The sequence below is a fragment of the Austrofundulus limnaeus genome, unplaced genomic scaffold (assembly GCF_001266775.1).
Source record: "Austrofundulus limnaeus strain Quisiro unplaced genomic scaffold, Austrofundulus_limnaeus-1.0 Scaffold1809, whole genome shotgun sequence".
Taxonomy (NCBI): domain Eukaryota; kingdom Metazoa; phylum Chordata; class Actinopteri; order Cyprinodontiformes; family Rivulidae; genus Austrofundulus; species Austrofundulus limnaeus.
The window spans coordinates 14,390-28,075 of NW_013954211.1; the positions used below are offsets into that span (position 1 = coordinate 14,390).

The 13,686-nt window shown below is 37.6% G+C and overlaps 1 protein-coding gene across 1 annotated transcript; it reads left to right on the plus strand.

Annotated features, from left to right (window-relative positions):
• Positions 1-202: 202 nt before the first annotated feature.
• Positions 203-6,978, plus strand: LOC106536418 (uncharacterized; the record flags this gene model as incomplete). Its single annotated transcript, XM_014033698.1, is given in 3 exon segments — positions 203-2,805; positions 6,178-6,263; positions 6,628-6,978. Coding segments are annotated over 3 exon segments (2,553 nt in total). The 3' UTR covers positions 6,730-6,978.
• Positions 6,979-13,686: the final 6,708 nt, after the last annotated feature.

Here is a 13,686-nt window from a genome sequence, read left to right on the forward strand (position 1 = left end):
CTCATAGTTTTTGCCAACTCCATCAGAAATTCACTTGGAATGAGCATCACTGACAAAAATTGGATCTAAATTTGCTTTGTTTTCAAATTAAAAACCTGTCGGTTTAGACTGTGCCATTCCAAATGAAGCAAAAAATATTGGCTCTAGCTGACAAATGTTTCTATTAATTCTTTTCTCGCGAAGTATTTRCAGTTTGTTTCTATGAATTGATTCGATTTTATGCTTTTTTAGCCATATTGTCATTAGACAAAGGGGATGTGTGAGTTCACTTGTGTGTACAACTTTTTGGCAGCTTAAGTAACTTTTCATGTGTCTTCTATTCAAGCTTAATGGATCTTTATATTGATGAAACACCTTTAAGTGACTCAGGAGCTCATCAGAACTGAAAGAAGAGATCCAACCTTCAAAGACTTGTGTTCCAGAAAAAGGTTTGTCTTTGAATGAAGATGGACTCCGAGAGTGAGATAACATTTCCAAGAAGTTCCTCAAATAGTTTCTTTGAAAGGCTTCCAGATGAAACAGACGCTTCTTCTGCTCTGCCTGCACTGATCCARGATGACGAAAGGTCAGATGATGTCTTCTTTCAACTCAGTCCTTCAGGCTGTGAAGCTCCTTTGCAGCCATTAGAGGGAAGCACAGATGCAACAGCCAGTAATTCTGGTATGACCCTTTCAAATGGAGCAGCTGACGCCTCATGTACTGAAGCTAATCCTCACAGCTTAGACAGGCACCCTGGTGAGAAGCAACTAATGACAGAACAGGACAAGATGGATAAAAGGATGCTCAGTACAACTCAGTCTTCAAGGAAGTCTTTGGACAACAATGACAAAAACTCAACACCTTATCCGGATCAAACATCCATGGATGGCAAAGCTAGTCCAGTGGAAACATCTTATGATAAACCTGGAAAACACCATGAGGATAACAGCTCCGAAGACGAAGACTCAAATGACGGACAAGAAATCATTTTGAGTGAAGAGGAAAACTGGGGGGGAAACCATGAAAACCGAGGAAGCTTCTCACAGCAAATACCTCCAAATGCTGATAGAAACTCTGAAACTGAGACCTGTCTAAACAAGGAGGGTGACAAAACAAATTCTGAGGATGTATGCTTTGATAAAAAGGACTTCAAAATATCAAAAGATCAACTAGACAGTGAAAGTGTTGAGACCAATGCCCCAGCACTGTCTGGTCCTGCAAACGAGGATGCATTTGAATCCCCTGACCCGTCTGTATCTTGCAAATTTAAACAAAATACAGTGGAAGAAGCAACCAGTCAGCTGCATGTGGACAGCTTCTCTGGAGAAGTGACCAGTGCCATCGAGGAGCATGTTGGCAGATCTTTGGATCACAACCTCACATCTGACCACTTAAAGAGAGACAATGGCACTGCACAAACACAAGCAGCACAACTCTTTATCTGCAAAGATTCTGAAGAAATGTCTGAGCAACAAGATGGAAGCTGGAGAATAGCTACTGATATTCATCAAGGYGAGCGACTGCTTCATCGTCTGCAAATGGTACAGCTACGACATGATGAGATCCCAAACATGACCCAGGAAACAGGCAAAGAGGTCAGAGTTGAGGAAGAAGATAGGTTTAAAGAAGGAAGAATGAAGGGAGAGAGTACAACAAGTGAAGAAGAGGAAGAGGAGGGTGAATTAAAAACTGTGAAGGAAGAGGTGGCAAAGACAACCTTGACAGAGGACATGAATGAAGAAAAAGTTCAGACAAAAGCAAGGGCATTTTTGTCCACAATGCCAGAAATCATCCACCTCAACCAAAACAGGGAAGGGGAATCTTTAGATAATCAGAGCAAATGTTCCGCACCATCAGATTTGTCTCTTGACAACATTCATGAAACATCCTGTTCCAAGGTACCTTTTATTTCCACTGGTCACCGATTATCAGCTGCTGAAACATCCAAGGAGAGGCAGATCCATGAGGTAGCCCAGGGTAAGCAGAACTTGCAGAGAACTGAGGGGGTTTTCAACCTTACCGATGATCCAGATGTGCTAGAGATTCCCTTCAAGACAAATCTCTCTCTTGAATCTCTCCTTGCTAATGTTTGCACCAGTCAGCCCAGTCGGTGGCAATTTTCTGAAAAAAAGATGCAGAAAGAAATAAGTCAGGAAATACAAAGAGAACTAGTTCTGGTCAATCAGGGTAAGATCCCAGGAGGCTACAGCAGAGGGGAGGTTCGCCAGTTAAAGGAGACAAAGCAGCTGTTTGAGGCTTTCCAACAAGACAACACAAACGCCCCAACAAGGCACCAGAAACATCCTGCCTCAGTAATGAAAGGTGATGTCTACCCATCTGTCCTGGAGCGCACACACAGCCTTGAGATGTTTTCTCTCAAGACATGCTCTGTCTCAAGAACGCAGTCTCTCAGACTCAACAACTCTGAAACCACTAAAAGTGACAAAAATCTGGAAAATTTCAGATCCAAGAGTCCGACTGGGGGTTCTCGAGAAAAAACACGTTTATCCCCTTACTCTAAACAAGACAAACAACTACGACTCCACAGGAGCATGGACTCAATAAGCGGCGAAGCCTCTATATCTGCCATAAAGACTAGGGACAAAACAAGAGAGGGAAGTCAGGAATCCCCCATTCTCAAACAAAACCCCTTCTTCAAGCTGCGTCCAGCCATGGCCCTGCAACCAGGGGTGGAAAAGGACATCCGGGAGGCCAAGGAAAGAGAAGAAGAGTTGCGAAAACAGAGATGCAAACTATATGGGGAATTCAGACAGAAAAGTGAAGAAGAAGAAGAAAGGTCTCGATGTACACAGACCGTTGGATCAGGTTTGTTGTGTGTTCATGCATTCATCATTTAGTCTTTTAAAAAGTATTACCATAATGTGCACCATGTTTCATACAGCAGTACTTTTAAGTACTTTACTTAAACATTTCATGATGAAAATGAATGATTCTGTTCAAAGGTTCTTTAAAAGTGAAAGCATGACAGAGTCAATTTGATTAGATTGCTTCTACATTCCAACCTTCTTACACGTAGTCTGAGTACTTGGATGCCTTTCCACATTACCATCACAAAGAGTTATCCAAGGATTCTCAACATAAACTTAGTGTCATCCCTGTCACTTGTGGTCAAGGACATGTTAGTCTACACTCAACCTTGAACTGAGTCTGGATGCCAACAGGCTGAGTGACAACATGACCCCAACTATCAGACCTCCAACTTGAGCCAGGAGCAGCTCTGGTCTGTTTATACTGTTAATACTGTTTATTTTTTTCTAATATAAGCTACTTCAGTTAGTTGCAGAGTTTTTGTGGAAGGGTTACAGGACGGTAGTATGGACAATATAGATGAGCCATTTATAGGTTAACGTTAATTACTTTAACCTTATAGCTTAATCTTGTCTGCTTGTTTTTAAATTAAGTTTGCACGTTTAAAAAGATTGTTGCCTAAATTTAAATGTCTCTGTTAAAACAGGGTAACAATGTAACGATCCAGGAGACATGAAGACACACAGACAGCTTTTGTTGTTGAGCTGTAGGATAAAGCTTGTTAGCGCAAAACTTTCATGCATGGTGATTGTTTTTTTTACATTAAGATCTATCACCTGATGTAAGGGTTGCTGGAGTAAAAACTTGCTCCAATTGAGCAGGAGATATTAGATATATGGTTGTAAATGGGACTTTATGAAAATAAACTATTACCACACAAATAAATGCCATAAAATGTTGCTTGGCATTTAAAGTAACACAAAACACATTTTTACAGATTAGACTGCATTTTCCTATATTAAATGCATACAATCTACAATATTTTGAGATGGACTTAAAGTGATGCTTTAGATTTTTTGTAGTGGGGCTCTAAGGAAAGGTGATTAACATTTCTTATGCTAACTTCCAATAGTTTTTTTTGATAAATCTCAGTTTGGAGCAATATTGATTAATTGCAACTAAACTGATAAGCTGAGAATTAGTTCAAATGGAGGCAAAAGCAAAGCTACTTCCCTAGTAATGGTTAATGTAAATATGGTTTTACTAGACTTTTCATGTTAGCTTTGTTGGGGTTATTTGCTAGCACAAATAGTGGCTAGCTAGCTTTAGAACTTTAGATGCAAGCAGGGACAATCTTTCAGAATTATCTCAATATTTTGCCCAAAATAACCATGCATGGTGTGTGACAGCAATGTGAAGTTTTATGAAATAACTTCAGATGAACCACTATGATTATTTTTTAAGATTAGTGTTATTTAAAGACAATAGAAATTTACACTGGTATAGATCCAATGTAGATTAACTTTCATGTACATCACGTATTGTTTGTTCAAAACCTTTTTACAAATCCTCACTTTAAAAGTTAAAACTTTCATTTTAAACCCATTTTAAATATATTTATATACTTACAGTGGACATAAAAGTTTACACACCCCTGTCAATTTTCAGGTTTTTCTGATGTAAAACAATGAGACCAAGCTAGATTGTTTCAGAATGCTTTCTAACTTTAATGTGAGCTATAACCTGTACAAACAAATAATAAAAAAAACAATATTAGATATGCAAAATCAAAGTTTTATTACATATATACAGCGGGTAAAATAAATATTGAACACATCAACATTTTTCTCAGTAAATATATTACTAGAGGTGCTAATGACATGAAATTTTCACCAGATTTCGGTAACAACCCAAGTGATCCATACATACAAAGAAATCAAACCATAAATGTCCAGAAATGAAGTTATTTGTAATAATGTGGAATGGCACAGGGAAAAAGTATTGAACACATGAAGAAAGYGAGGTGTAAAAAGGCATGGAAAGCCAAGACACCAGCTGAACTCTCTCAGTAATTAGAAAGCAAGCCTGCCCCTTGTCAGTGCAAATTAATATCAGCTGGTTCAGTCCCAAATGATGACCAGGTATCACACAAGAACCATCTGAATATGGGTAAAAGTAAAGAGCTCCCTCAAGACCTTCACAACCTTATTGTTGCAAAGCATAATGATGGCATCGGTTACAGAAGAATGTCTAAACTTCTGAAGGTTCCAGTGAGCACTGTTGGGGTCATAATTCAGAAGTGGAAAGAACATTATTTCACCATAAACCGACCACGACCAGGTGCTCCTCYCAAGATTTCTGACAGAGGAGTGAAAAGAATMATCAGAAGAGTTGTCCAAGAGCCAAGGACCACTTGTGGAGAGCTTCAGAAAGACCTGGAATTAGCAGGTACGWTTGTTTCAAAGAAAACAATAAGTAATGCACTGAACCACCATGGCCTGTATGCACGCTCACCACGCAAGACTCCACTGCTGAAGAAACAGCATGTTGAAGCTCCTTTAAAGTTTGCTGCACAACATTTAGACAAGCCTGTGTAATACTGGGAGAATATAGTCTGGTCAGATGAGACCAACATTGAACTGTTTGGATACCAGAATACACATCATGTTTGGAGGTCAAATGGCACTGCACATCAGCCCAAAAACACCATACCAACAGTGAAGTTTGGAGGTGGGAACATCATGGTGTGGGGCTGTTTTTCAGCATATGGTACTGGCAAACTTCAAATAATTGAAGGAAGGATGAGTGGAAAAATGTACAGAGACATTCTTGATAAAAATCTGCTTCCATCTACCAGGATGATGAAGATGAAACATGGCTGGACATTTCAGCAAGACAATGAGCCCAAACACAAAGCCAAGGAAACTCTCAGTTGGTTTCAGAGAAAGAAACTAAAGCTGCTGGAATGGCCCAGCCAATCACCTGACCTGAATCCAACAGAAAATCTATGGAAAGAACTAAAGATCAGAGTTCATAGAAGAGGTCCACGAAACCTTCAAGATTTGAAGACTGTTTGTGTGGAAGAATGGGCCAAAATCACACCTGAGCAATACATGCCACTAGTTTCTCCATTCAGGAGGTGTCTTGAAGCTGTCATTGACAACAAAGGCTTTTGTACAAAGTATTAGATAAATTTCAGTAAGTGTGTTCAATACTTTTTCCCTGTGCCATTCCACATTATTACAAATAACTTCATTTCTGGACATTTATGGTTTGATTTCTTTGTATGTATGGATCATTTGGGTTGTTACCGACATCTGGTGAAAATTTCATGTCATTAGCACCTCCAGCAATATATTTACTGAGAAAAATGGTGACGTGTTCAATACTTATTTTACCCACTGTATTTATTTGTTGTTGTTTCTTTAGATAGAAGGCTACAGTCGAGGGGAAAACTGGAGCGAGTCTGGCCACCACCCTCTAAAAGGGATCAGAAAAAATCTGAACAAACACAGGTAATAACCAGGAGTTAAATCATTCCATGCATTTTTTTAAATTAAATATTTGCATCAGTTATGATCATAAGTTGTATTGTTTTGAAATCCACGAACTGTTGAGTAGACTCAGAGGGACTGCAGGATTCATTTTTAGCTACAAATTTAGTAATAAAATCCATGCTATGTAGTTATAAGTTGTATATAGTTTTGTACCTGCAAAAAAACTAAAATAACTAAAAAAAAGTTATGCTAAAAAAAGTACTATTTGTTTTACAAATGGTTGGATTAGTTCAAGTGATTCTGCTTTCAAACTGAGAGGATCAACAAGCAGTAGCTTATCCCCTCCTTTAAACCCTGGTCTTTTCTCTGTCTTATCTCACAGCAGGAGGTAAAAGTTCACAGAGCAGGAGGTCAGAGGGCTCCTCTGTGGCAGCGCTGGGAGGCCGGCCTGATCAATAAAGCAGCACAGGATGAAAACAAGTGATGCTAGCCGTCCTGGTTATGCAAGACAAAAAACAGAATACTAATTATCTCCAGTGATAGAAGCTCAGTTGAAACAAAATCTGTATTGATGTAAATAAGCTCAGATAAAAACCTCCTATTAGTTCCAATTTAACCATTTCCTGGTTCTTCTAGCACTTCTTCATGTTTGTGTCAAAATATGCTTTGTTTTATACAGTATCTTTTGGCTAGTCTTGTTTGGCAGGTAAATAAAACAAAATATCAAGTGTCATTTTCTCTGTTTTTTTATACAGCTTTATTCAATCAGTATCAGTGAGTGTATTAACCTAAAAAACCTTTATGTTTTGAACAATACACCATGTAATTTTGGAATGTTAGCTGTTTTTGAAATGGATGAACAATTTCATTACATCTATAGATAAATAATGGTTTAGTTGCAGATGAATCATGAGTCTTGAGTCTGATTAAATATATCCTTATGATGTCATTCACAAAAAAATAATGTGAAAGCATGGTTAATAATCATTAAAAGGTTAGTTCAGGAGTACTGCGAAAATGTTAAGCAAATATTACAATTAATATCTTACCTGTTGAAGATAGCTTTTTAAAGGGGACATCATGCAAAAGCTACTTTTGAATTCATTAAATACATTTTATTTTGGACTTGGAGTCTCTAGTAAAGCAAAAAAAATGTAGTCTCTGCTGGTGTTGTGTATCTTTATATTGTGTTTGGGTCATGTTTTTCAACCCATTCGATTTTCTCTATTTTATGATGTTTTCTGAACTGTTATGTGTTTGTGGTGGAACTGCCAAATGAGGTCTATTCTTACCAGCTACAATTTTATTGTCTTCATTCTCCTCTGGCTCTGGGTCAGACTCTGGTTGGACATGTAAGGCTGGATGGACAGGTCTTCTGTTATTGACATATTTTAGTTAATTTGTAAATAAAAAGTTTCTGCGCCACTATATAGTCACAAAATCCTCAATCAAGCTAGACCGCTGGAGAGCCTGATTTGGATTTAAAGAGTTAGTTTCAAAACGAGTTTATCTGAGACACAACTCAGAAAACGTCTGAAAGAGGGGCATGTAGAGRTACAGTAAGGAGGAATTCAGACCAAAACATAGTAGTTTCACTTTATATAGACCCCAGCTGAATGATTTAAATATGAAAAAGAAGGGTTTAAAAGCATGATATCCACTTTAATTGAATTCAGAAATAAATGTAAAGCCTGATAGAACTAATGAGATAATGGTTGGGCTAAGCGGGTCCATTCCCAAAATTATTTTAAACAAACATGGCTCCAATGCTATGGAGCTCAATTGCGGTCATAAGTTTTGTTCAAAAAAATAAATTGAAACTGAAAAATAACTTTGAAACTAAAAAACAATTTTGAAACTGAAAAAAATTTGAAACTGAAAAACAATGTATTAGAATCTGGAAATGTTTTTAAACATCTTGTCTTTTCAGTTTAAACTATTTTTTTTTCAGTTTCATTTAATTTTTTTCAGTTTCAAAATTTTGGCTTCTTCCCCGGGACGTGGAGCCCAGGCTGTCTGTCTGACTCGCTTTGACCGAGGGAGGCACTCGATCTGTTGCATGGGGATCTATCCAAGCTGTAGCTGGCGGTCCAGACATTGATGCTAACAAACAGACAGCAGAGTATTCCGGGTCTGCTCAGACATGTTTCAAACTTTATTCAGCTGTTCTCTGGTGCGATTAACATTTCCTGAAACTATTGTGTGTTTTTATTTCTGTTTGACAATGGGAGAAGGGAATATAAAGTATTTAATCAAAGACGACCAAAATCCAACTATTAAACCAGCCTTGGGATTTGGTTCAAATTTCTGTCAGCCGTAGCTTCCTCAAGGTTTGTCGGCTACTCCAAGGTGGATTTATTTTAGTTATTTAMTTTCATGTTTTAAAGACAAAGAAGCCCTGTGACGGGGATTAGTCTACTCCTCCCTCCCGTCTCCTCTTCTGATGTCCAGGAGGAATGAGAGTAAACATCCGGGAATTGCTGGAGCTCCACGCAACCAGCTCTCAATCTGTCCCTGCCTACAAGGCTCGATCTGCAGCCAACTTTGTCCAAAATGTAGTTCTGGCTTCTTGGGCTCATATCTCAAAAAGTACCAAACAGATTTATATGAAACGTTCTGGAAATYTTTATTACACTTTCAGGAAATATCCAGTACACTACGGAGAACAGAAGATTAAATCTTAAAACATTTCAGAGCCTGAGCGCTTGCATGGTTCCCAAGAACCGCCGGAGAGAACAAGCCATTCGCTACTTTTTGAGATCTAAGCCCTAAAAGGCAATGGGGGGTATTTTGGCTGCAATTGTGCCACAGATCAAGCACTATAGGTGGGAACAGATTCGGAGCAGCTGCTCGGAGCTCTTCTCCAGCGATTCTTAGGAGACGCACAAGCGCTCGGGCTCTGAAATGTTTTAAAATTTAATCTTCTTTTCTCTGTGGTGTATTGAACATTTCCTGAAAGTGTAATAAACATTCCCTGAACGTTTCATATAAATATGTTTGGTACTTTTTGAGATATAAGCCCAAGAAGCAACAGGGACATATTGGCCAAAGTCGGCCGCAGATCAAGCCCTATAGGAGGGTACAACTTCAGAACAGCCGCTCAGAGCACTCCAGCGGTTCTTGGATCAGATTGGAGCAYTGCACACAGTCTGAAATTATTTTAACTTTAATTTGCTGTTCTCTGTGGTGTATCGAACATTTCCTGAAAGTGTAATAAACATTTCCTGAACGTTTCATATAAATCCATTCGGTACTTGAGATATAAGCCCAAGAAGCAACAGGGACATTTTGGCCAAAGTCGGCCGCAGATCGAGCCTTGTAGGCGGGGACGGATTGAGAGCTGGTCACGCGGAGCTCCAGCAATTCCTGGATGTTTACTCTCATTCCTCCTGGACAACAGAAGAGAAGACAGGAGAGGAGGGAGGAGTAGACCCATCGCAGGGCTTCTTTGTCTTTAAAATGTGAAAATAAATAAATAAAATAAATCCACCTTGGAGTACAAACCTTCAGGAAGCTATGGCTGACAGAAGTTTGAACCAAATCCCACGGCTGGTTTAATAGTTGGATTTTGGTTGGCTAAGATTAAATTTATTTCCCTCTCCCATTGTCAAACAGAAATACAAACACACAATAGTTTCAGGAAATATTACTCACATTCACACCAGAGCTGAATAAAGTTTGAAGCATGTCTGAGCAGACCCGGAAAACTCCGCTGTCTGTCTGTTTGCAATGTTTGGAGCSAACCCCGGCTACAGCTTAGATATCCATGCCGCAGATCGAGTGCCTCCCCCGGTCAAAGTGAGTCAGGCAGAGAGCCTGGGCTCTACGTCCCGGGGGAGAAGCCAAACCCACTAAGCCTGAAAGCATATTACGTATCTGAATGCATATTATCAGGTATACAAATGATTGATAAGTGCCTTCCAACCTACTAGGAGGTAAAGGAAGTACAGTCTGCAGACATTTTGGAACTGATAACCTCTAATAACAGACATTTAATGGACTGACAACATTCCACTCCTAGGTGGTGGTTCCTGAATGCAACACCTTGTCCAGTCCGTGTTGAGCTGTCAATCATGATTCCGCACCGCCTGTCATCCAAGGCCCCACCCCCCATGCTAAATCGGGGTCATGAGTCTGAAACTGAAAATAAAATGTTTGAAACTGAAAAAAAAATTGAAACTGAAAAAAAAAATTGAAACTGAAAAGGCAAGATGTTTTTAACTTTTCCGGAGTCTAATACATTGTTTTTCAGTTTCAATTTTTTTTTTTCAATTTCAAAATTGTTTTTCAGTTTCAGTTATTTTTCAGTTTCATTTTTTAAAATTTTTTGAACAAAACCTATGACCCCGATTTAGTTCCAGACAATCCCACCAATTTTACAGCTTTTCATGTAAAGTCTGTTTTGTAAACTGTAACACAAAATGAATTTTACATTACATGTTCTTTACATGAAATTGTAAGGATACTTTTAAAAGACAATAGCATCAACAGCTCTCTTCCAAAACAGATTTGGTTGTTTTCAAACAACTCCTAACTTGTACATTTTATAGGGATCGATGGATAATTTTAAGGGTTTAAAATTCTGTCAGTATCACATACATTGTTTTTCCAGCAAAAAATATTAATGAATCATTGCTACATTGGAAGTGTTACAGTACGGTGGCCTGGAGGTGCAATCTGCTGCTGCTGCTATGAATTATTGTGTGAGAAGTAATATGAAATTGACTGCAATGCAAAGATTTATCCTATAAAATAATGACTAATTGAACCTTTATAATTCTTTGGAAACTGAATATATTTTAAGATGACACCAATCCACTTTGATCTTAGAGGGATTCAGACTAGCCATTAGCTCATCATCTTGTCTGACCTTGATTCCATTGAAGATGTTTCAAATTTATCTGTTTAAGTGTCCACTCAACTACACTCTCCAGCTTTGTTATACAAAATATGGGTATTTATGTTTTAAGGGCTCAAATCATGTCAGATCACAAAAAATAAATAATGTAAACATTGTTGTAGTCAGTATATTTATATTGTTTTCAATATATGGTACATTTTTTTTAATTTGACAGGACTCATGTTCAAAATTGGATAAAAACGTAGAGACTCAACAGAAAAGGAAGTTCATTAAACATGGTTTAGACCTCCTTAAAAAAATTTCTCTCTAGCTGACTTGCTGTCAAGTTTACAATAGTTTCTAATCTCCACAGACAAACTAGTACACAGCTTAGCTCATCTAAGCACCATCTGTCAGGATCACTGACTCTGCCAGGGGAGGACAGACACACTGTCCTTCTGAGTAAATCAGTGTTTTTTGGATGCCCTCCTCACCAACTCATAAACACTATGCAGGGTTTGAGCAAAAGCTGCAGTGTTTAACATTTCAACAGCAAAAAGTTTCTATGTATGATCCTAATTCAGATTCATGCTGCAAAATGTCAGTWTTTGCTTAAAAAGTCACACTAAATTCCATATTTTTGGTTTAGTTGTACTTCAGACATGTTTTATGATTTTTACTGTTTTTGTTTTTAATAGTGTTCAGGCTTGTAAGTATCAGTAGTATTATTCATTTTCATTTCCCAAGTAAACCACAGACAAACACACACCAGCTCTGCTGAGGCCAACATTGATGGAAGCTTATGGACACTTGCCAAAGAGACCAAACCAAAACAGAAAATACTGTGACGTCTTGTATTTTTTATTTGTGGGTTTTAAATTAATGTAATTTTTTAGTTGTGGCATTAACTGAGTTATTTTGTTAATATTGAGTTAATATTTTAATAAACTAGATTTTTTTGTATTTTAACCCTTACATCTCAGTCTTTTTTACAGGAAAAAGACACGTATGCTGGATGTAACCAGCAGTGACATGTTACTGTTGCAGTTGCTATAGATGTTTGTAAATTACTTTGGATTTTTAGATAATTGCGCKAGAATATTTACTTTATTAATCCCCCATAGGTTAAAATTCATTCTCMGCATTTTTCCCATCACATGTGACSACACATGTGGAGCAGAGGGCTGCTACCTAAGTGTCCTCYTGCATCTGAATAATCCAGGTAGAAAAATCTAAAAAGAAACTGAGCTGGTCCTCTGAATGGATTCTTCTTRATTGAAAGGTTTCGTATCCTCTCCCTAACCTAACCTTCAGAGGAGTTGCAGGTAAACTCAGCCTTATTAGCAGTACCTTCGTATCATGAATCAACAAGTTTAAAAATGACAATCAATACTTGGTTTTCACATGCAGAGGATTATCACCTATCATAGAGGGTTACATCAGGGAGGTTGCCAGACACCCAGGGAGCAGCTGTAGGGTTAAGGGCCTTGCTCAGGGGTCCACAGTTAGGCATATAAGGGAGTAGTTTAGGTAGTATGTAAGATAAAATGTGACTGTGTTAAAATGTTAATGCTAAAGCTAGCTAAATGCTGACATAAAATAAGACTGGTTTTTGATTCAAGTTTTTAGTTATATGTTATTGTTGCTACAATTTTACATTCAGCACTAATAAAGAAGCAGGTACAAAGTTCACATCTATCTAAAAAGGAGTTTTGAACTCACAATCAAACCCTACCCTCATTAAACTTTTTCTCTGGTTCCTTCTGTCCATGCAAACAGCTYGTTTAGGTTATCAAATGGTTTGTTGCTGACAAGTGAGTACAAGTTCATGCAAACAAAACCAATGATCACGTTTGATATTTAGTGGAAATATTACATTTTGTTATTAATGTGAACAGGTGATGACAACCCTTTCAACCTCTGCGAAGGAGGGACTTGCAGAGATATGAGAAGTACTGTAGGAGAGGATGGAGGCAAAGATGAAGCACAATGGAGTGGACATCAACATCGACTGTGGCAAAACTGCCACCTGCTGAGGATGAGCAGGAGAGCAACAACCACAGACGCAAGGACACAACTAAAGGTTTACAAAAGGAATGGAGTAAACTGAAAAAGAAAATGTAAGCACTAAATTTTTAGATCAGGAGTATCTGATAAATCAGCATTTGAAAGCATGATGATAAATTGAAGGCAAACACTATCAGGTTTGTACAATATAAAATGTAAATATCACTTTTGAACAATATAATTATCATGTTTATACAACATAACATATTTATACAGAACACTATGAGGTTTGTACAAAATAATTATTAAGTTTATAAAATATAAATATCATTCTTGTACAATATAATTAACATAGCATGTTTATACAGAACACTATGAGGTTTGTACAAAATAATTATTAAGTTTATAAAATATAAATATCATTCTTGTACAATATAATTAACATAGCATGTTTATACAGAACACTATGAGGTTTGTACAAAATAATTATTAAGTTTATAAAATATAAATATCACTTTTGTACAATGTAATTAACATAGCATGTTTATACAGAACACTATGAGGTTTGTACAATATAACTATTAAGTATATATA